Source organism: Hirundo rustica, chromosome 1 (assembly GCF_015227805.2).
Source record: "Hirundo rustica isolate bHirRus1 chromosome 1, bHirRus1.pri.v3, whole genome shotgun sequence".
Taxonomy (NCBI): domain Eukaryota; kingdom Metazoa; phylum Chordata; class Aves; order Passeriformes; family Hirundinidae; genus Hirundo; species Hirundo rustica.
Window position 1 is genome coordinate 106,552,357 of NC_053450.1, and position 21,360 is coordinate 106,573,716.

The 21,360-nt window shown below is 37.2% G+C and overlaps 1 protein-coding gene across 45 annotated transcripts in view; it reads right to left on the bottom strand.

The window, feature by feature from the left end:
* The window catches only part of CLASP2 (cytoplasmic linker associated protein 2), a 144,452-nt gene that overhangs the window by 56,795 nt on the left and 66,297 nt on the right, over window positions 1–21,360 (bottom strand). For all 45 annotated transcript variants that reach the window (XM_058423275.1, XM_040078589.2, XM_058423242.1 and 42 more), the window contains 7 exons: window positions 13,970–14,049; window positions 8,737–8,829; window positions 7,958–8,103; window positions 6,322–6,457; window positions 3,161–3,231; window positions 1,603–1,662; window positions 391–468 (listed from right to left, as the gene is read on the bottom strand). In XM_058423275.1, coding sequence (XP_058279258.1) covers window positions 391–468; window positions 1,603–1,662; window positions 3,161–3,231; window positions 6,322–6,457; window positions 7,958–8,103; window positions 8,737–8,829; window positions 13,970–14,049 — 664 coding nt within the window. The remainder of the gene's footprint in view (window positions 1–390; window positions 469–1,602; window positions 1,663–3,160; window positions 3,232–6,321; window positions 6,458–7,957; window positions 8,104–8,736; window positions 8,830–13,969; window positions 14,050–21,360) is intronic.

Sequence of the window (21,360 nt, forward strand, 5' to 3'; positions counted from 1 at the left end):
TAACTTAAATCTATCCTCTGCATGTCTCACATTCACTTATCAGTTGTGTGGGGAAGCAAAAGGAATTGTTTTCTGGCCTTCCCACTAGTCAAAGTGCTGCATTTGCTTAAAGACTTAATTAATGGGAGGAGAACAATTATGCAGCAATATCAATCTTTGTAACTCTTCTTTCAGTGGAATCTCGAATGCTGCACAACTGTATTGACTGACTCAGCTTTGAGAACGTCTTTTGCAAAAGAAACCAGGAAGTAACTCAGGACAGAAACATCAGTTTTCAAACAAACTTGTGTCCTCCTCTTTAGCCATGGATAGCAGCTCACCTTGGATTAGAGCTTTCTATCACTCATTTAGCACATGCAACTTTTCAGAGCAAAATTAATCAAAACTCACTTTCTTGCCTCCACTCTTGCTTCTGCATCAGCATCATGAATGCCCTTCTTGATTGTTTCAACCAAGACAGCTGCATGCCTAGAAGAAAGACATTCTTCATGCAATTTTGCTACTCCAAATTCTAAGCAGTAGCTTTACACTTCAGTTAACATTTCACCAAGTAAAAAACTGCTGCAATGCTAGTTCTTTCCAAAGTATGCAGTAAACAAACACTTAAGCAAACTGATGGCATAACTGTACCTTCTATAAAGGTTTAGGTCAGCTTACTCCTTCAACCTAAAAGGATTTTAATCTACTTTTCTGACATACGTCCACCTATCACACTTAAAAAGCTATTTAAAAATACCCTTTTTAAGACACTTGCCTTTTATGAAGTGAAAAAATATTTCCACCCTTATATTAATAGTAAGAAAAGGGGAAAAATTAAGACTTCTTAAGTAAGTTTTCTTTCAGCTCTGAAAGCTTTTGGGATACAAGTTCTAAACCTGAACACAAGTTCAATGAAATGCAAAGTACCCATCAGAACACAAACTTGTGAAGATAAACAAGTTTTAATTCAAGGTAAGTTTTGGGCAGGAGGTTTGTTATTTGGGGGTTGGGGAAGAGGTGGTGGGTTTTGTGGGTTTTTTTAGACACTTTGGCATAAATGAAGTGATTTCCCCATTACTCCCTCTCTCAGGAGCACCCTGGGGGACAGAAATGTGACTGTGGAGCTGGACGAATTCTTCCAAGCCTTTTCTGGATGCCCTTTAGTCTCTTTGCCCTTACCCTGTGTTTACAGCGACCATCCTGCAGAACTGATGCACGTACTATTTTCCCATCTATCTGGAGGAGCCACAGTGTGCCCTTAGTCATTACCACAAAAAGTCCTCCCAGCCTAAGCCCATTTGCCCTCTTTCATTGCAAACACACAAATATCCTCGTTCCAGGAGAAAAGACAGATGCTTCTGTATATATATTGCTCACATGCAGGATAGGAGAGGCAGAGGGTAAGAAGAGGAGGCCACAGAAAGCCAAGGCTGGAACATTCAGCTCTCCTTCCCCCTGGCACCTGCATGAGCTGCATGACCTGCTATGCTAGAAAGGCTGTCTATGCCAGAAAGGCAGGCCAACACTGAACAACATAATCCAATTAAAGGATTCAACAACAATATTTCTGTCTCAAATTATGTTAGCAGTTTATTTTAGGGGAAAAAGTATACTGGCCCATACCTTTCCAGTGAATGTGTTTGCCACTCTTGTAGTAACAGGTCTAAAAATTCAAAGGAGCGCCTAGAAACACAGAACCAAAGTTATAATTACTCATTTCTCTAATGTGCTTGTGGAATAAACACTAACTTAACTCTTTTCCCCTGAGGGAAATACATGAAATAAAAGTGCATTTATTTGTCAAATAAGGGCATTGGTCACCTTATTAGAAAGTTAAAATATACTGTATATTAAGCAAACATGCAGGCTAACTAATCTTAAACTTCAAAATAATAGATGTGGTTCAATTAACGATGTACTGTTCAAGTCACATTACTACACATACCCTGTGTTAACTGTGTTAGTTCCAAAATAACAAACCTAAATTAAAGAAGTAAAAAAATTTTAGAGAGTATAGAAGTCTAATATAAAAAAAATCAAATATTGAAGACACAACTTCCGTCCCAAACACTATTTCCTTCCTTTCATCTGTCACCACTGAGTATGTAGCATAAAGGGAAATACAAGACCATTAGCAGAGGGCTCTGCATATAGAAAGCACTGCTAAAGATTTTCTGGCACTGTATTAATGAAGTTATGTAACTGTATTCATTATTAATTTGGGAATCTTGACAATTTAGTATACTGCCATTAGCAAAAGGCATACTGTTAAAACTATGTCTAAAGCTAGATCTGGATGACAAATCAAAATGACACAGATTAGGGAGGCGGAGATAACAATTTTCAAACATGTAGTGAACTTGACAGCCTGAAACTATCACTTTTTCTGGTTATTCAGCAGTTTTTTACCTGTTCTGGAGAGACAAATTTGGATTTTATTCTGCCCAAATCCTTTGGACACACACAAGGCATGGCAAGGAACCCTGAAATGCTTTTCCCTATTACAACCAATCCAGTGTTTCACTGTCTTTCCAAAAGAATGAAAGCAGTATGGAGACAATGCCTTCACTGATTCTCACTGGATTGTGAACTGCAGTACCAAAGCCACCTACAGTCTAACGTTCCTCAGTAAAGCCACAGCATGTGGAGGCACTGAAGCCCTGTGAATGGTTTTGCAGTCAAACTGCAAGTTGTGGCAGGTCACTACAATCTGGGTTGAGGTAACGCTTTGGATGCAAAAGCAGCTGAGACACAAAGAAAGTGATGCAGATGCTCAAGTTGTTTCCTGCATACACACAGTGACATCTCTTTCAGGACTAGCGTAGGTCCATAAACAGCATTAACTGCTTTTGTGTGATTCGGTGCAGGAAATGACACTGTCAAAGACCACTTAATTTTCTCAAGAGCTGATCCAAGTGCTCAAGCATTATGTTCTCAAAGAAAGCAACATGCTCGAGATGTAGCTGAATTGCTGAACACAACAACACATGGATGCTCCTCCATGTCCGAAGGTAGCTGCCACTGTCTCAAGACTGAAATTAATTTTTGCAGTTTACTGGGTAACAGTTTTGGGTGTTCAGAGTTTATGGCCATAAGTCTTCTAATTGGTTAATTTTCTACATACGATAATCATATTTTAAAAAGCGACAGCTTTACTCATCTTCATTTATAATGCACTCACCTTCTAACTGCAACTGATTTTGAGGTACAGTTGCTTGTTATTAAAGGTATGAGTCGTGGCACATGAGTATGCTGATAAAAAAAAGACAAAGCAGTTAATGAGAAACACATTCCTGAATTCTGAATTCGTACTGTACTAATTAATTCAAACAGAATTGACAACATAATAAAAACTGCAGTAATTTAAAATGCTTACCAAAACGAAATCATAGATTACTATTAAATGAGAGACTGTTGTTAGCATGTCAATTGATTAAAGCTATTTTCTTCCAAAAGGTCAAGCAAAAACTACTTCCAGTGCCATCAACAATCACATCATGACATGTAATTCTTTGCTGTCAAAAGTAATATAAGAAGTTCAAATGTAGCTGTCTTCTCAAAAGAGCTGAAAGCTGATGCTATTTTAGTTTTGCCACAGGAAAAAAAAAACCAAACAGATGTAGATGTCTTAAGTCAGGGTGATAGAGCAAAAAGTGAATCAATAAATATGAAAATATGGGCATTCTTGCAAGGATCAGTATGATAAGTGCAACAAGGGCCAGGCTTCCTTTAATGCAAAATACGTCAATAAAGTAATAAAAGCACTGACATATAAGCAAGCTTATATATATAATCTATAGGGAAACACCTGACAGGAGAAGAAAACTATTAAACTATGCATAAGATAAACTACATTAAATCCAAATGCATTACAAAATTCAGAATTAAAGCTGCCTTACTTCAGCTTTTCTTAACTACTTGTAGACACCAAGCATTACCATTTTAATTCCAAGTAAGAGTAATGTGGTTCAACAAATCTATTTTCAGATAATTTCTTTAGTCATTTATGATTAAATACCTACAGTAAACCGTCCCCAATACAGCATGAAACAGCAGGCTAATTAAAAGAAAAATCCAAGATCTTAGGAAGTACATTACTGAGGAATTCTTACTCTCTCATGTATCACAGCTGCAGGATATAAACACACAAATCACAAAAAAAAAAAAAATAGCAGAGATAATCATCAGCTCACAGAGCACTGCCCATTTTAGAATTAGGAAGCAATTAATCAGAAATTCTGGAAGAGGCTAACATTATATTTGTTTGTCCTGATATACTTTTAAACACAGTTTTAGGGGTTTGTTTCTGTTCTGCATAGATTGCAAATTGAAAAGAGGCATATGACTTCCACAAAGGGACAATGGGCAAACCAGGGGTAAAAATAAAGATTTTTACAGAGGGAGAAACCTCTACATTCAAAGTCTTTGGAGCTATCAATGTTGTAATTTTTAGAAAGTATTTTGCAAAGGAATCAAAGCCTCAGGCTGGCTTTCACTCCGCACTTCATCTGCTACTCCTTTGAGGATGTAATGGTATGTGCTTCCACGCAAACCACCTTGAAGATGAGTTGATAAACCTGAATCCCATCTCCTTCTGAAAAAGATTTCTGCCACCATACCATCTCTCCATGATTCCCTTTTTTTCATTGGCCTCCCCTTCATGTTTTTTTTAAATTGGCTTCATGATGTACTAAGAGTCAAGAAAGCGAAATCAGACTGCAGTGTAAGAACTTCCTGGAGAAGAAATATGAAATCCAATGAAGGCACAAAGAGGAGATGAAGCTCTTCAAGATCACTGGTATAATAAAGCCTCCCTGTTTTTATGCTTACTCACTCTACAGCAATTGCACAGTAAAGCACCAGAAACTGAATTGGCTGTCACTGGATGCTGGTGGGAGTTTTTGAATAGCTTGGGTTCTAAATATTCAATTGATCAAAGACTACCTAACCAATACTCATTTAGTCCAAAGGGGCGTGGGGCCGCACTTCTTTCTGATATTTTATTCTGAAACCTGAATTTTCTGCCAAAACACCTCACATATGCCATTTATTGGCTGGATATTTGAACACTGTGGATAGGATTTTTCTTGTTTTTATGCTTCAAATCCACTATGCTAAATCACAGATAAGAAGAACAGAAGTTTAAATAAAATCAGGGCAACTATAGCTGATGTGTAAGCTTGTCTTCAAATGAACAGAACCAATAAAGCCAATTTAATGTAATTGGTGATTGTTTTTAGTTTCTTACATCCCTGAGTTTGTCTTACACTACTGCAAATGGTATTGTTCTCGTAGAACTTTAATTATCCTGTGTGTGGTGTATTCCTTCCCTCACTCTCAAGTCTGCCATCTCCCAGTGCAGTGTAAGAGTCTGGGGAAAAATGCCAAGGGATTTTGTCTTAGCCCAAGTGCTGATGCAAAGGTCATGCATGCCGAGGTCTCAAGGCACATTCACAGAGGGACAGACAGACAGAGCAAGTACACATTCCGAACCATGCTGAAGATGTATACTGAACAAAAGGTGTAAGTGATGAAGCCTCTGAGTTTTTCCAACAATTTACAAAATTAAAACCACTGATGAGATCATGCTAAATTGCACTAAGTGCTTGGCATTAAGAATACCACAACTTTCTAGCAGAAACTACAGGCAACCTACTACTTCATGTGAAACACAAAAATATTAGTACAAGTCACAAAACTCTAAATATCTTGTCTGAGACACCAGTCAGTAGAAGATGCTCAAAGAATATTCAATAGAAAACAGCTAAGATAGGGCACTCCTCTGTTCCATAAGCTTTAAGGACTCAGCTTAAAAAGTTACTGTTAAAAAATTCAAGTCTCTATTGGATTTTTCTTTTAAGAACTTGTGCCTTCTGAACTTATCCAGGTATGTGTAGTCTCTTTGACATTTTATCATTAACTCGATGGTTCCAAGCCTTTTTTGTGGGGAGTGTATATGTAGAAAGAAATACCTTTGTTTTGTTGTTTGCACTATTCAAATTCTCACTAGTTTCTTAGCTACTAGCTTAACTTTGTCTTTTCCAAGGAGGCAGTTGAAAGCAGTTATTCTTTGAAACACACTTGGCCTTTTTTCAATTAACTCATCACAAAAAAAAACCCAAAATGTGAAAACAGACTTGTTTTTCATACCTATTCTTCCAACTTTACTATGACAATGCTGCCAATTAGTTTCAATGATATACAGTATTTGTCCACCCATGAGAAGCATTACCCCTCTGTTAAAGAATGAGTTAAAAACCTGTAGTTCAGTATAGCTGCTATCTCTGCCAAGAGCCACCACCTGAAAATTCCTAGCAGGTAAAGCAAGAGAGGAACACCTACCCGAATAATGAATCTGATGGCTGCACACCCAGAGGTTGCCATCACTTTGGCGCTGTTGGGAACCAGGTTAAAAAGAGTAGGCACAATTGCTTCAGCGCCATGGTCAAACTTGTTTCCCAGAACAGTTGAAAGGTGGCTGTTTAGAGAAAACATAAATTAATTTCTTAGTCTTAAAATAATGAAGTTCATTGTGGATTTTAAAGATTCATCTTTTCAAACAACAGAATTTCTCAATTTCACGATTTCCAGGCATGCTAAGAAGGCAAACATGAATAACTTTATTTCATAATGAAAAACAAATACTACAAATGGAAAGCCTAAATATTCATGTCCACATAAAGTACCATTGCATTTCTGCTTTTATACACACTTTCAGATGTATGAATCTAAAATTTTAAATAAATTGAGGGGTATTTTTTCTTTAGAAGGCAGACAAAATTATTAAACTCACCACATTCAACCAATCATAAAATTTGACTCCCTGGTTTGTTAAAGTTTTGTTTTCAGTTTTAACAAATATAAAAACACATGCCACACACAGAAATTGTTGTCCATTGGTGACAACAAATGCTTCTTTCATGCAGAAAGACTATATAAAAAGAATTTGTAGCCAGCAGCAAATGACACATCAAATACGTCAAAGTTTTAGTGATCAAGGAAAATTCCAGGTTGTTAGGCTTGGACAGCATTTGCAGAGCACTTTTACACTGCTCCTAACTTCATGTTAGGAAAGGTTACTATGATTTTCTCAGAGTCTCAGTTTCATTGGAAAGGACTTCCACATGCTTCCACATTTCCCCTTGATCTGTTCAAACAGGAGACCAGTATAGCAAGAGTGAACTCTGCGGTGGTTCCTGTTTCAGATGGCCACTGAAAATCAGTGGTTACAGTAATGTCTTTCCATAGAATAAAAAAGTAATGGAAAACGTGGAAATGGGAAAGACTACTCAGGTTTTCCCCTCTGCCCTTGAATTTAAAGGAGTCCATGACATGCTAACGGTGAAGATCTCATTTCGGTTTAGCCATGGCCTCTAAAATTATCACAGTCTGTCTCTTGCCCAGAGAGACAGCCCTGTAAGTGTTCAAGGCTAGGCTGGATGGGACTTTGAGCAACCTGGTCCTGTGCAAGGTGTCCCTGCACTGCCAAGGGGGTTGGAACTAGATGATCTTTAGGGTCTCTTCCAACCCAAACCCATTCCATGGTTCCACGAGAAGTATTACCCCACCAAAATGCTCTATGTTCAAACCACCACAGTGCTGTTCAGGTCGTCTTCACAAGCAGTCCCAGTGAAGTGCTCTGCCAATCATCCAAGCATAAGTGATCCCAAGATAAGACCCAATATTATTCACAGCAGTTTGTATTAAGCTGCACTAATGATGACTTTGCAGTGATGGTAACTGGTTATTCCCATACAGTCTGTTACAGGATTATTAACTATGTGTATCCCCTAAGAGAACAAATTCCTTTAAGCATTTCTTTTCCTCTCTGGCTTTGGATGCTGACTTGACTCTTCATCAGTCACAGTGTACAGCAGTCCCACAAGATAATCTCTCCTGGAACAGTGATAAAGCACCTCTAAGCCGACCCCACACTACCATCTAGCAAGGTGCTCCAAGGCACACGAACGGTACTTACGCTACAGTAATGCAGGCTTCTCTAACCACCTGGGATCTGAGATCCTTGGCTGACAGCTTGAAAGCACCATCCAACAGCCGTAAATGCTGGAAGAACCCATCGTACTGTGCAGCTCCAGCAACAAGCAAGGACCGAACCTTCTTCAGCTACAAGAATTAACGCATTTCGTTTAGGACACTGACAAGACGCATTTCAAAATAATAAAAAAAAGGAACAGCTTCACCATGCAAAAACAAATGCAGGCACGTCTTAAAAGCAAATTTTTCAAAATATATGGCAGTAACTTAAAAAAACTGTTAAAAATTATATTAAGCTCTAGAACTAAAAGAAAAAAAAAAAAAAAAATCTCAGAATCCAGAATACAAATACAAGAACACACAGTTCTGTTCACATACCTGTTTATAAACATTAAGATGCCATAAACCTTATTAAAAAATGAAACTGGTACATATACCCAAACATTTTAATCCTGTAAGTGGAACTTCTCGTAGCTGCACACAAGAGGTACTAATGCTAGCAGCTAAGCTGTAGGATATATAGTTTTGCATAAATGCCAAACTTAAACATATATGATGGCTTTTTGGAAAGCTTCATCTTAAATGTCAGCAAAAATGCTGGTAACTTACTTGGTACACAGAAACTCAAGGTGTAAAAATTAAAATGAAAATTTCTTTCATTATCTGGAGTGTAATGACTTTAGGAAAAAAAACATTTTAAAATGTCTGTCTGTGCTTTATGAAATACAACCACCCAAGCCTGAAACCAGATAAGAAGTTTACCGCATTAGTTCGCTGATCCCAATCATGTTTGTCATCTGAGAGAATTTCCCTGATTTTGTTCAACGTTTCTTCAAGTTCTCGACTAGAATAGATCTGAAGTATTAAAAATAATTAAAAAAAAAATCAGGAACTTCATATTGTTAATATCACAGGTAATGTGATGAAGAAAAATAGCTCAAGAAGGTTGAAAATACAATTCTAATCCCAGAAATCTTACCCCTGAGTTCCAGAGATCTGTTTAAGAGTTATAAAGGGGAATTTTAGGACCAATCTGTAAGGATAGCACTCAGTAACAAATATTCATTAAAAAAATAGCTGAGAAGCCACATTTTCCTTTCAACATTTTCCTTTCCTTTTAGCCCATCAAAAGATTTTACCCTTCACCTTTGTGATGAACTAATCATATCTACAATTTCATTAACTCCACTTAAAAAAATAAATAATTCAATAGAAGCAGAGGTTTTAGATAATCTGCTGCAATACTACTGAAACTCAGTTTCATTTTCATATGCACTCTTATAATAAAACTCAACCAACATTTTAACTCATTGCAACTCCTTTGGATCTGGAACTCTCTGAGGAACTAACCAGGCTGTGAGAACACTAAAATGAAAATTTGCCTGAAAAATTAAATTAAAAGGCTTCCATAGCTTCTCATGCATTGCTACTTTAAGACAGTCATTAACTTATACAGTCAGTAAATGAATATAAGGAGCCACCTCTAGTCAGAATTCTCACTATACAGGAAGACCACTAATACTGAAACCTGAACAATCTTATGCAACAGCCAGTATTTGGTTATAAATGAATTAATGTCTTTTTCTGAACTGCACATGTATAACAACAGATTTTTAAATTTTTTAATGAGACTTTAAAGAAAAAAGGAATAAAAACCCCACTCATGGAAAAATATTATTGTCAAATTAACTGATTTCCCTTCTATTTTCTTGGACACAAGTCAAAGCATGCTTTTTTCTGCTTCCACTCCATACACAGAATATAAAGGTTTTTTTTCTCCAGCCTGAGAATGAGCTTAAGAGATTATGAAGCAAACTACTAAACAGAAACTTAATCTAGCCAAGGTTTGGGGTTTTTTTCAAAAGAAGTATTTTCACCTAAACATTTCCAGTTTTTTGGGTCAGAATTTAACGCAAGCACATTGGGCCCATACACAAGCACCTGGCTCCACCTGAGACACCTTCAAGACACAGGGCTGGCAGATATGGGTCAGGACTACAAGGAAACTCAGAGGTTTCTATAGTGAAAGCTGGACCAGCATGATAACTTATGCAGCACCCAAATCGCAGGGCCTGATGCTCCCTCATTATTTAAGTACAAGACATAACTTTTGTATGCGCAAGAACACACAGAGGAAGCAAGGGCCAGTGGTTAGGACACCTCGCTTTGCATGAATTGCTTAAGAACTCTGTGTCTTGAACACACTGTTCTAGCATTTATATATATGCATCTTTGATCCTACTGTCAAAAACATGCAATGTCTTTCTTCTGTTCTTAACTCTATTGACATCTAATCTTTTTCCAACACTTTAATAGAACAGGGTTATGGAGGCGTGCATATTTCATGCTGGAGTATGGAGGAGGTGAAAGACATCACAGCTCTAAACCACCTTCATACTGGGTTTCCAGAATAAACAGGGTAGGAACCTTTTCAGAAACAGATGAGTTAGTACACCTAGACCAGCTTCACTAAAAGGTGGAAAACAATTTCTGAATATACTTTATGAAAAAAACCTGAGATTTTTATTATCATGCAGCTCTGTGAGCTCTTCCAGGATACACTGTGGAAGCAGCTTTGCTCTTCAGGAGACATGACTGCATCCACAAAAACCAGAAAGCTACTCCTCATGATTACTGTTTCTTTCACTGGAAGTCACTAAGCATCTGATATATAACTAACTTAAAACGAACAAATGACTTAATGAAAAAAATTGGGTCCAAGTGTAACAGACTTTCTACTCCACTGCCCCCCAAAAAATCACAGTTTAATACATTTGTGTATACTGCTAGCCTATAAATAGTTGTTACACAATCCTAGTTTATTATAACACTAATTCTGTAAGTACCACACTCTTAAAAAAAAAGTATTACATGTGTCTGGGGTTTTTTTATCAGAATTAATTTCCATTATGAAAGAAAATTTTTATTTTTCTTTGAAAGCATGAGGGACTAGTCACCGATTAACTCTAGATGCAGCTTCAGTGACACTTCATGCCATCAGAATTCACGCCTTGATTCAACTTTCTCAGGATCTCTCTTTACCCACCTTGACCTGTCTCCTGCTCAGTTCAGAGCTTTAATATACAAAAAGCTCATCCTACAGGAGGAGAGGCAAAAATTTCTTAGCAAACTCAGCATTTCTCTATGAATTTATCACAAAGAAGTAAAATGCAACCAGAAGGGAAGAGGGTGATGCCTTTTGGTGGCATCTAACTGAGGACTGTTCAATGCACACTCAAATCTGTCTGAAGCCCTGGTCAAGGTACAAAAACCTTTTGCAAGCTGTTTCATTAAGCAAATCCTGAAAATAGGACTTTTTTTGTTGTCAGCCTCTGTGTCATGGAGAGACCATGTTGTGCAGTATAATTACTGCTGCAAGACTAAAACATGCTGGGCACCAGACAAAACACAGAAACAACCCGTTCAACAGGTTAATGTCCACCCTATTAGCATTTCTAGAAAAAAATTATTTTTTTTCTTTAATTACCTGGCACAAATAAAACAGGACTGAGGAATATTCAAATTGGCATTGCAGTGTAGAATTTAATAAATGGTATAATTTTATTCTGCATGAAAAGAAATCCATAATTCTCCTGAAAAATCCTGTATTTTCAAGGTTGTACACACCTATTTTAATTTCACAGGAATAAAAGGCAATATTTTAATAATTCCTTTTCTCCCTGCCCTCAATTAATTACACTTTTAGGAGGCCAAGATGAAATTATGTGTTCAGCCAATGACATAATGCATTTTTTTGCTCACAAGTTCCCACATCAGACTTTATAAAAAGAACCGAGCTTGTTTTCAAACAAATTTTGGCTACTAATGGGAGTTACTTCTAACAACCCAAACACAGAATTTTCTTCCGTTTCAGCAAAAGTTTAAGTTGTAAAAACAGTAGGGTTGTAATCCTGAATACGAAGGCACAATCCTGTCACTACAGTACTTTTCAGCACATAGATCCATCAGACTACATCTAAAAATCACCCATCTTCTTCATAAACTGCTGCTATCCATTAGAGGGCAACATACACACATCTCATTAAAAGCAACTGCAACATCAAAGACAGAAAAAATAAAAGCTCAAACACAAGAATAGTAATTATACAGATGGAAAGTATTTTCAATATGGGGATTAAAAATGAGGTACAAGTGAACAATATGACATTCCTTAAAAAAGATAAGCAGTCATATGAACAGCTTACTGCAAAGTCAGATCTACCACTGGAGACTTAAAATATACCCACACTGTAAGGAACCTCAATTTATTTGATTAATTCAGATGCACTTAATCTTGATCCAGATTTGAATCTCGTTTTCCATACAGTTTCCTTTCTTACTTTCATTGAAGCCACTACTCAAACCCATAATACAGGAATGGGCTCACTAACATCCAAACAACTCTCTCTCCTCATGCTGTCCTTTGCTTTTAGGATAATTTGGTAAACTACAGACGATAAACATTCTTTCTTCAGAAGTCTAACAGAGAAACTTCCCACTTCCTTAGTAATTAACATGGTTGGAAAATGCAAAATCTGGTTTTGTTTTTTTTTTTTTTTCTTTCTTTCTTTTTTTTCTGAAAGATCAGAGATTGTCCATAACCAGAAGCATGAGGTTGGACAGGAAGTTATTATTCTTAAAGACACTAAATTTTTTTTTTTCCTTGCATGTTCATCCATGAAACAAATAGCTAATTTTGGAGTCAGTTGCACATTTCTCTCCCGCCTCCTCACCTCGAGGGAGGTTAGTTAAGACAAATGTCTTTCTCTCTATCTCCTGGAATTTAGAGAATGACCTACCTTCCTAGGCCATTCAGCAGTCAGACAGAAAATAACACATGTTGGTCCATGTCATGTGGTTACCCCAATTTTGTTCCTGCACTGTTACCAACCAGCCTGAGTAATTAGAGAACTCTGCTTGGGACTGCACACACTAAGGCACTGAACTACAAGCATCACGTTCTCTGTTCTGTGGAATATGGTACTGTTGAACACAACAGGGATAAACAACATTAAGAGCTGCATGTTTTTGTCCACCAAAGAATTCTTAACACAGTCTGAAGAGGCGAAGATACATAAAGCTCTTACAGAGTTAGACAAAGACTTCCTTGATGTGACAGGGATCATGGAGATTGAGTGCTCCCTCATGAAAGCAGACAGCATTGCTGCCTGCAGAAGCAGATCTAACAAATAACTATGCTTGGGAAATAAAAATAGAACAAAAGTATATATCAAGAAAAGGGAGTCTTACAAAATCCTTCTGTCATTTGGGAACTATGGCTTACTGAGTTTTTGGTTGTGTTCCACACCTCAGCTGCTCACAGAAAACTTATTCAAAATAGCCCTTGTAAGCTACACATTTATTAAAGGACACAACTATGGGAAAGTATCAAATACATGCAATTCCCATACTATAAGAATAGAAATTAAAATCTGATCTTTTAATTAAGAACTCAGAATCCAACAAGTTCATTAGTATGAAAATAAGCTCTAGTTTTAACTTTTAAAAGTATTGCTAGAATAAGGACACCTATACCAGACACATGTCACTACAATTCAGGCAAATTTGAAAATACAATTCCTGCTTTTTAAATTATTTGCATGTATTATTATTACTTGATTATGCTTTGAAAATGCAGCTCTAAGCTTTCCAAATGTTATGTTTGGAAATGTTATATTATGCCTTTTTCTTATTAAAGCATCCAATTATTTTCACTAGTTTCCTGAAAAAGTTTTGAGAAAAGCAATAAGGCATTTTAGCCAAAACACAATGTGGTAATAATTAGGAGGGCAGTAAAGCAAAGGTGGCACCTTTTTTTGGTAACTACTGAAAAAATATAAAGAGCTTTCTATGGAGACTCAAAGGTCAGAAAGAGGGAAAAGTAATGATGCTTGCACAGAACACTGTGAAATTATGTAAATTTTAAAAGCAGGTTAACACATTATTGCAAATAAGATATTTCTGAAGACAAGCATGAATATGTACAGCATCTTACCTGTACAGTAGGAACATCTGTAAATGCTTTAATAAAATCATCCTCATCCACAGCTCCAGCTCCTCCTTCTTTAGAGGAACCTAAATAAACATAAATTTACTATTAAACAGGATGTAATATACATCAAGGTTTTAAATCTCTTACAACCATCTTTCACCATACCTACTTTCAAACATTTAACATATCTTATAAAAATGCTGCATTTTTGTGTAATTGTACATCAAGTGTAGAATTGTAAGACCTCAAACTCTGATGTCACCATAAGGAAAAAAAAGACCTTTTTTTAACCCAAAATGAACAATTCCAAGTAATTTCCAAATTGATAAACTTAATGGTGTCACAATTTTTTTTTTGTGTCTAACTGGAAACATGTTTCATCTAACAATCCTCTAGCAACTGTCTGCATTAAATTCAGAGATCTGTACCCTAACAATAAAAATATTCTAAAATAAAGCTCCAAATTTTAAATTATTTACAAGAGCAAGAGCTATTCATCACTAAATGGAATTCCTCAGGATGAATTTTCATCTTAACATATGTGCCCCTTAACCAATCAGCCCTGAAAGTCTGGTGGTTGATTTTTGTCTTTTCCAGTATTCTCACACGAAGATAAGAAGTGTGAGGTACATTTCTTGGTCTTAAGGTTACAAGAACTTCAACAACCAAAGACATGACACAGAAGAGAATTTGCACTGGAGCAAAATCTGAACTTTGGTGACCTTGTTTTCAGACCACTCACAATGGAACTATTCTCCCATGAGAGCCAAAGATGCCCAGCAGAAGAACCAGGGGAGAACACTGACAGGTAACATCACCTGTTTCACACTGGCGTATGGCACAAATTTCATTAAAATCTTGGGCAGAAACTAAGACAACTCTAAGCAAGAAAACTATTTGAAAACAATGTCTGGATTTTGCTTTCCCAAAAAAACTCAGGTTATCAAGAAAACCCCCTTTTTTAAAGAAATGAGCTCAAGTTTGCTATCAAATCAAAGAACAAGGTCATCAATTCCAGGCTATGCTACAATTCTAGAACTCCAAGAACAAGGTGAAGCTTGGCAGAATCCTTAAGTATCTTCAATAATTACATCAGGAAGATAATATGACAAAACATATTAACCACAGGAAGAGAATCAGTCCGGTTGAACATTTCCTCACTGAAAGGAAAAACATAATCTGTGATAGCAAATGAGTACCTAGGAACAAGTGCCTCTTTCAGAGTGAGGCCAACAGGCCAAATGGAAGAATGTCCTCCCTAACTGGCAGAATGCAACTGAAATGGAGGCATCACACAGAGAAGATTTTACTAACTACAGAACAAATAAAAATCATAAAGAAAAAGCATTTAAGAGGCTGGCGCGGTCATCCAGAACAAAAAGCTAGGAATTCTTGACAAATCAAACTTTCGGTGGCTGCACTCCAAGAATGATGGTTTACAGTTCCTGATCTCTTAATTACAGTGAATGAAATTATGTCTGTTGTGTTTGTATGCATGTGCAGTTTAGAAGCATGAGGGTGCACTGCTTCTACAAATTCGGTTGGATGTCAGCACTGCTGTGCAGAACAAGATCTCTCACATACCTTTGTGGCTCAGCGTAAAACCACAGAATCTGGACACAGTACCTGCAGTATGATATAGGAACATCTAATAGATTTTGAGTCCCTTAGCTCAAGGATGCTGTAAAGAGATACTGCACACAACACATTTCAACATGTATCTCAACACCATCAGTCACGACTGCCAGTGGCAGCCAGAAGAGAAAGAAATTATAACCACCTATTTCTTCTCCTTCCAGAGAGCGGAGGGCACAAACCATTCCATAAAGTTCATGAGTATTTGACCAGCTAAAAAAATGAAAAGGGAAAGATACATTTACACCCAGAACACACCTTTCTGCCACACAAACTTGTACAGCTCCTCAAAGGGAGAATACCCTTGTCAGAGGAGAATTTTGTGGAGCGGAACCTTGAAGAAGTAAGGTTAAAGTAGGTGGTACAAACAGCTACTTAGATGCTCATATCATAACCTCATTTGTTTGCCCACAAATACTCTGACATTTAAGAAAGCCTCATAGAAACAAAACAATCAGAGTCAATATACAACACCTACTCCAGAAAAATAAATAGAAAAGTACAGTATTACTATTCAGTTACATAAATACATAAACATCTATGTCAACACAGGGAAAAACTTACTTTTTACTCTCATTCTTTACTTAACAATATTTTTTTCCCTAGGGAATAAACTACAGAAACATTACAAATTGACATATATAGACCATGAACACAAAAATATAGAAAAAAATTTTGAATTTCAAGTATTTCTAGTTCACTGCTGAACCTCATAAAGAAAAGGATTAAAAGGAGATGAAGCTGCCTTTGCTAAGTAAGTAGGTGCTGTCACTTTCACTCTGCCCTAAAGTACCACTTTTAAGATTAAGAAATAGCAGGCATTACATGACATATTTCTAGCACCTAAACATCATCTAGTAATGCATCCTGAGCAGTATGGAAACTCCTTTATTCAAGGAATAACATTTTTTTACTTCAAGAAAAGAGGAGGGACAGACAACTGTTTAAAATCCCTTTCACAGTCCAGACACAGAGAACTCTCCACCTTCCTGAGTTTCAACAACTAGTTCAGATCTACAAACCTATTTTCTTTTAAATTAAGACTCTCCAAAAGCTGTTTTATTACCTTGTTGACTGGTAAATATACATACATACATATATATATATATCTATATATGGTTAAAACTTATCTGCAAACCACATTTCAGCCTCAACTGCCTGATCACATATGCATACCAGAACAAAGTATTAAGTAACTTCTCTTCATATTGTATGAAAGTCAGAAGTCCACACTGCCTGACGAAGAAAAATACTGTTCAGTTTTTCCCTTCCCTTTCCAATCTCTCTGTAAGTATTTTTACCAATTAATTTTACCAGGTCACTGTTTCTGTAGAGGCAATCAAAAAATGACAGAACTCCACCTGCTGTTTCCCAATTCAGGAGAAAGCATTTTACTGTGCTAACAAGATACATAACAGTCATACACACGCAGATGCCTTCAAAGGATCTCATATGCTTTTGTAAGGCTCAACTCTCTTCCAAAAAAGCAACACCAGAGCTTTACTACATTCTCTATTCAGACAGCGCTGCCTCCAGATCCCAAACTGATATATCTGACAGAGCACGCATATAAGCTGTTTTGTTGCTGCTGTTGCTTACCTTCTCAGACCAAGCCTGTGATTACAAATTTCTTGTATCTCTCTCTAGTATCAATTCCTTCGACTGAAAAGTGGAGTTCAAGGCTCCCCACGGAACATACAGTCCTTTGACCAAATACGGACAAGTTCAGCTACTGCATTCCTAAAGGCAAGAACACTATAAACAATTCTAGGGGGCTTTAACCCCACTGCATTTTTAACATCTTTAAGTGCTCAGCACACAGCTAAAATCCAGAGCCTCATCAACTGGGTAATTACATTACCCTGTCTTTGGACTTGAATCCAACTGAGCTTTTTTTAGCTGAGACCCAGAAAAAAATATTCTCTCATGGAGAGGAAGAAAAATACACACAAGACATTTATCTACATTGTTTATTAATTTTCATTCATAACCTTTATTTATTCTTCCTTATCCTTCAAACCTTCTAGTTAGAGAGACTCACAGAGAGCCCTGGAAGTCCCAGTTCCACTTCAGGAAGATGATGAGAATATACCAAGTATAACAGACAGACTTGATATGGAAGCATATCATGGCAGCTGAAGCCCCTTTCAGTTTTAAAGTGGAGTTGTGGAGGGTTTTGATAGGTTTCTCTTTTTTGTGTGTGTGTCCTCAGGTTTGTTTTGTTTTTTAAACTGAAGTTCGATGAGTCTGGAGATGGAAGTTAAAAAAAAAAAAAATCCCTCACTTCCTGCCGACTGCTAACAGAGATGAAACTTTCATGAGTTAAATTTAAGGGTTTCTAACATTTTGCAAGGCCCTAGGAGTCTTTTTTTGAAAGAAGGTTTATTCCAGTCATAAGGCTGAGTTCAGCACTGAGAATAACTCAACACCAGAAAGGGTACTGTATGCAAGCAAGGGAAATACCCAGCCATTTGTGAAATCAATTGTTTTACCCAGGAGTTACTAATTCCTGTGGTTGAGTTCTTCCCCTCTTCAGACTGAAACACTTGAAATACTTCCAATATATCACAACTCTGGAATGCTCACTTGCTTTACTGCCTTGATGCTCTCCCCAGTATTATCTACAAACCTGTACATCATGGAATGACAAAACAATGGGACAACGCTATATGAGAAAAGAAAGATGCTGAATGTGATTTTGGACACGTATTTCTGTTTTGAAACAGAACTGCTCATTCAAAGCATGCCTAACTGCTAAATAAAGTATATAACTGCTGGCCTAAAAACACAAAAAAATTTGCGCGATTTGTATTTGGTAGCAGGACTTTACTAGCCAAATTAATTTTTTTCTACTGTTGTAAGTCGTTTGACAAAAATTTCACAACAAAAAATTTCCCTGTGAAAAAAGGGGATTTCAAAGCTGGCACAGACATTTAAGAGTAACAAATACTCTAAAACGTTGTTTCACTTTTTGTTCCTAAATACTTTTCTCAAAATGTTTCCCTAAAAAAAGTTTAACTATTTTCTGATACAACATGCATCACAATTTAACATTAGTAAACTCTGAAAGGGACACTGTCTCTCAGATGCTTTTATTCCCTCCAAAATCTCTAACTGCAGGCAGTACCTATCTCACTTAACGTACATCTAGATTAAAATGATGGGGACTGCATTTTTTTTTTTTTTTTCTGAAAGACAACAAAATGTTATGCCTTTGTCTCCGAAAGCTTAATTTCTTATCTACCAGAGACTGAAGCAAAAGATGCAGATCATTCTGGACTGAAAGAAAGACCTACCATTACCTTTTTGGCTTTGTAGGTTAATAAACAATCAGCTGTAAATTAGGAACAGACAGCAGCTTCAGCTCTGCGTGGGATAAATGGCCAGGATAAGCTCAAGTACTTACTCAGCTTTTCATATAATAGGTTAACTGGCAACTCCCACTCACTCCTACTGACCTCTCTCATTCTAGCACTGGTACAGCTGAGCACTAAATCACAGAAGGGAGGGGCTAATCTGAGAATAAAATAAACTGGCCAAGAAAAATAGTTTCACTGAGCAAGTTCCCTAGTCTGCCTCACTGTGGGGCCATACAAACATCAAGGCAGCACAATCCAGTGGGTGACACAGGACACAAATGAGTTTGAGAAGACAGAGCAGGACACTAGCCCAGGCAGCTTAAAAAGTACAGCTGCTCAAAGTCTAAGTATAGGCTGAGAGGAATAGAGCAATACTCAAACAAAATGAACTCAAGGAAGGACGAGTGCAGAAGCTACATGGTGAAATGGACAGCCTCTCTCACAAGATACTGAGTGGAGTGGATGTAAGGAAAGTGATGACACCAAACAAAAATAAACAAACAAGCAAGCCAATGCACACACATGAGCTATAAATAATAGATCACAACAATGCTACCAGTGACAAAGACATAAAACCTAATTGTTTCTTCAGCATGGTACTTGTAATAATAATAATGACATTCTGTTCCCAGCCATAGTGGGCAGATGTTGCAAAGGTCATATTTAATTCTTTCTTTGAATGTACATTGTGCTGTCTGTTAGTCTCTCTAACTGGGATTTTCCCTGAATCTTATGGAGCTCTCAGTCTTTGCAAAATCTACTTGTTTATCCTTGGGTCAGGCCTTATTTACTTTTAAAGTGGTATCTGTCGGGGGCCAGGGAAGGAAATTTCCAGTGCTTCATGATCTGAATTACCAACTCTGAGACAGCAAGGGTGACTTTTAAAACAATTTCTCTGATAACGCCCTCCTATACAGACAGATTTCCATCTCAGTAGCTCAGTAAAGAGTCTCTTTATCTTTCCAGGTATCATAAGACTACTAAAATAGTCTAGAACAGCATCTTTTCATATGCACTTTTTGTAAGTCTGCTTCTGTAAAACAGGAACCAAATGTTCAGAAAATTGGCTGGAGATTGAGAAGTTTTGAAAATTCTCTTCAGGTTTTAAACTATTGAGTTATCTAAAGCTATTTGACATACTGTGCATAGAGACCTTGATGTATTAACAGATTCTAACAATCTAAATGTTCTTATTTCCATGTTTGAAAAGCTGATCTGTGAACTTCAACTGATGAACTTGAATAAAAACCTCCCATAAAACAAGCAAATAAGTATTCTTCAGTTTCAAGTACCTGTATGTAGCACAAAGGTGTTCTTTCAGCATTGGGTGATTTAGAGTCACCTAGTATAGATGCTCCCAGCTTGCCTACTTAAGTTAGGAAAACATTTGAGAGCAACAAAGAAGCAGCAGCTGCTCAAGTAAAAATCACTTTGATCAACGTTAGACAAGATTTTTTTTTAAGCAAGAATCATTGTTTCATATAGTTACGCTGGTAAATCCTACAGGATGGATATAATTAGACCAACTTAGATAAAATTACTTTAGTTTAAGTAACTTGTACTGCTAGCATCACTTACTGGCTTTGCTATACAAGTTAAGAAACAGATCATGCTGCTAATTGCCACAACTTCGCCAATAAAACTTTGGGGAAGAGCAAACCATGAAAAGCTGCAGAGATCCTAGCTTAGATATGTTTTCATCAACTGAATTTCAGCTGCTTTGTGTCCATTTCCTGAGAAAACAGCAACTGCATCTGCAAACAAGTAACCCCCCATTCTCCAAAACATCTCAGTTACTATAAACTTCTGCAAGCACACACCTTGTCTACCAGAGAAACCTCACAAACAGGAATTCATTGGGAGATTATCTTACTGGGCTGCTCAACATATTTGTCTTATGGTACTTATTACCTGCATATAGGGAAACAGGGGAGTGAGAGAACAGCAAAAGGAACCTGTATCAGTCTCATGGGCCACAGCAGTTCATGATTCAGTAACTTAGCCTAAAATGCCTCTGACTGAAGCTGAACTGCCTTTGACAAAGTCACCCAGGCAAACCATTAGTATCAGCAAACCTGTTCAGTTGTTTCAACACAAGCCACCAGAGTTTTTGAAAAAAATTTCAGAATACAATACTAAACCCAAACAAACCTTTTCCCCTGCTCCCCCCCACCCCCAGCATCTGGACTGGCAAAGCCTTCCTGTTATTTTTAACCAGCTTAGAAAACAATTCAAGTGACTAAGCAGAGTAGAAAAGCATTCACTAGAAAGCCTACTTTAAGGAAACTGACAGATGTACTCTGTCATGTTCAGCCCCAGTGACTGACATTCACTCTGAACTGACTTGTCCACCCCACTTCCTCCAGTGCCAAAAGTCATCGTCCCTGAGGCACTCAGAAA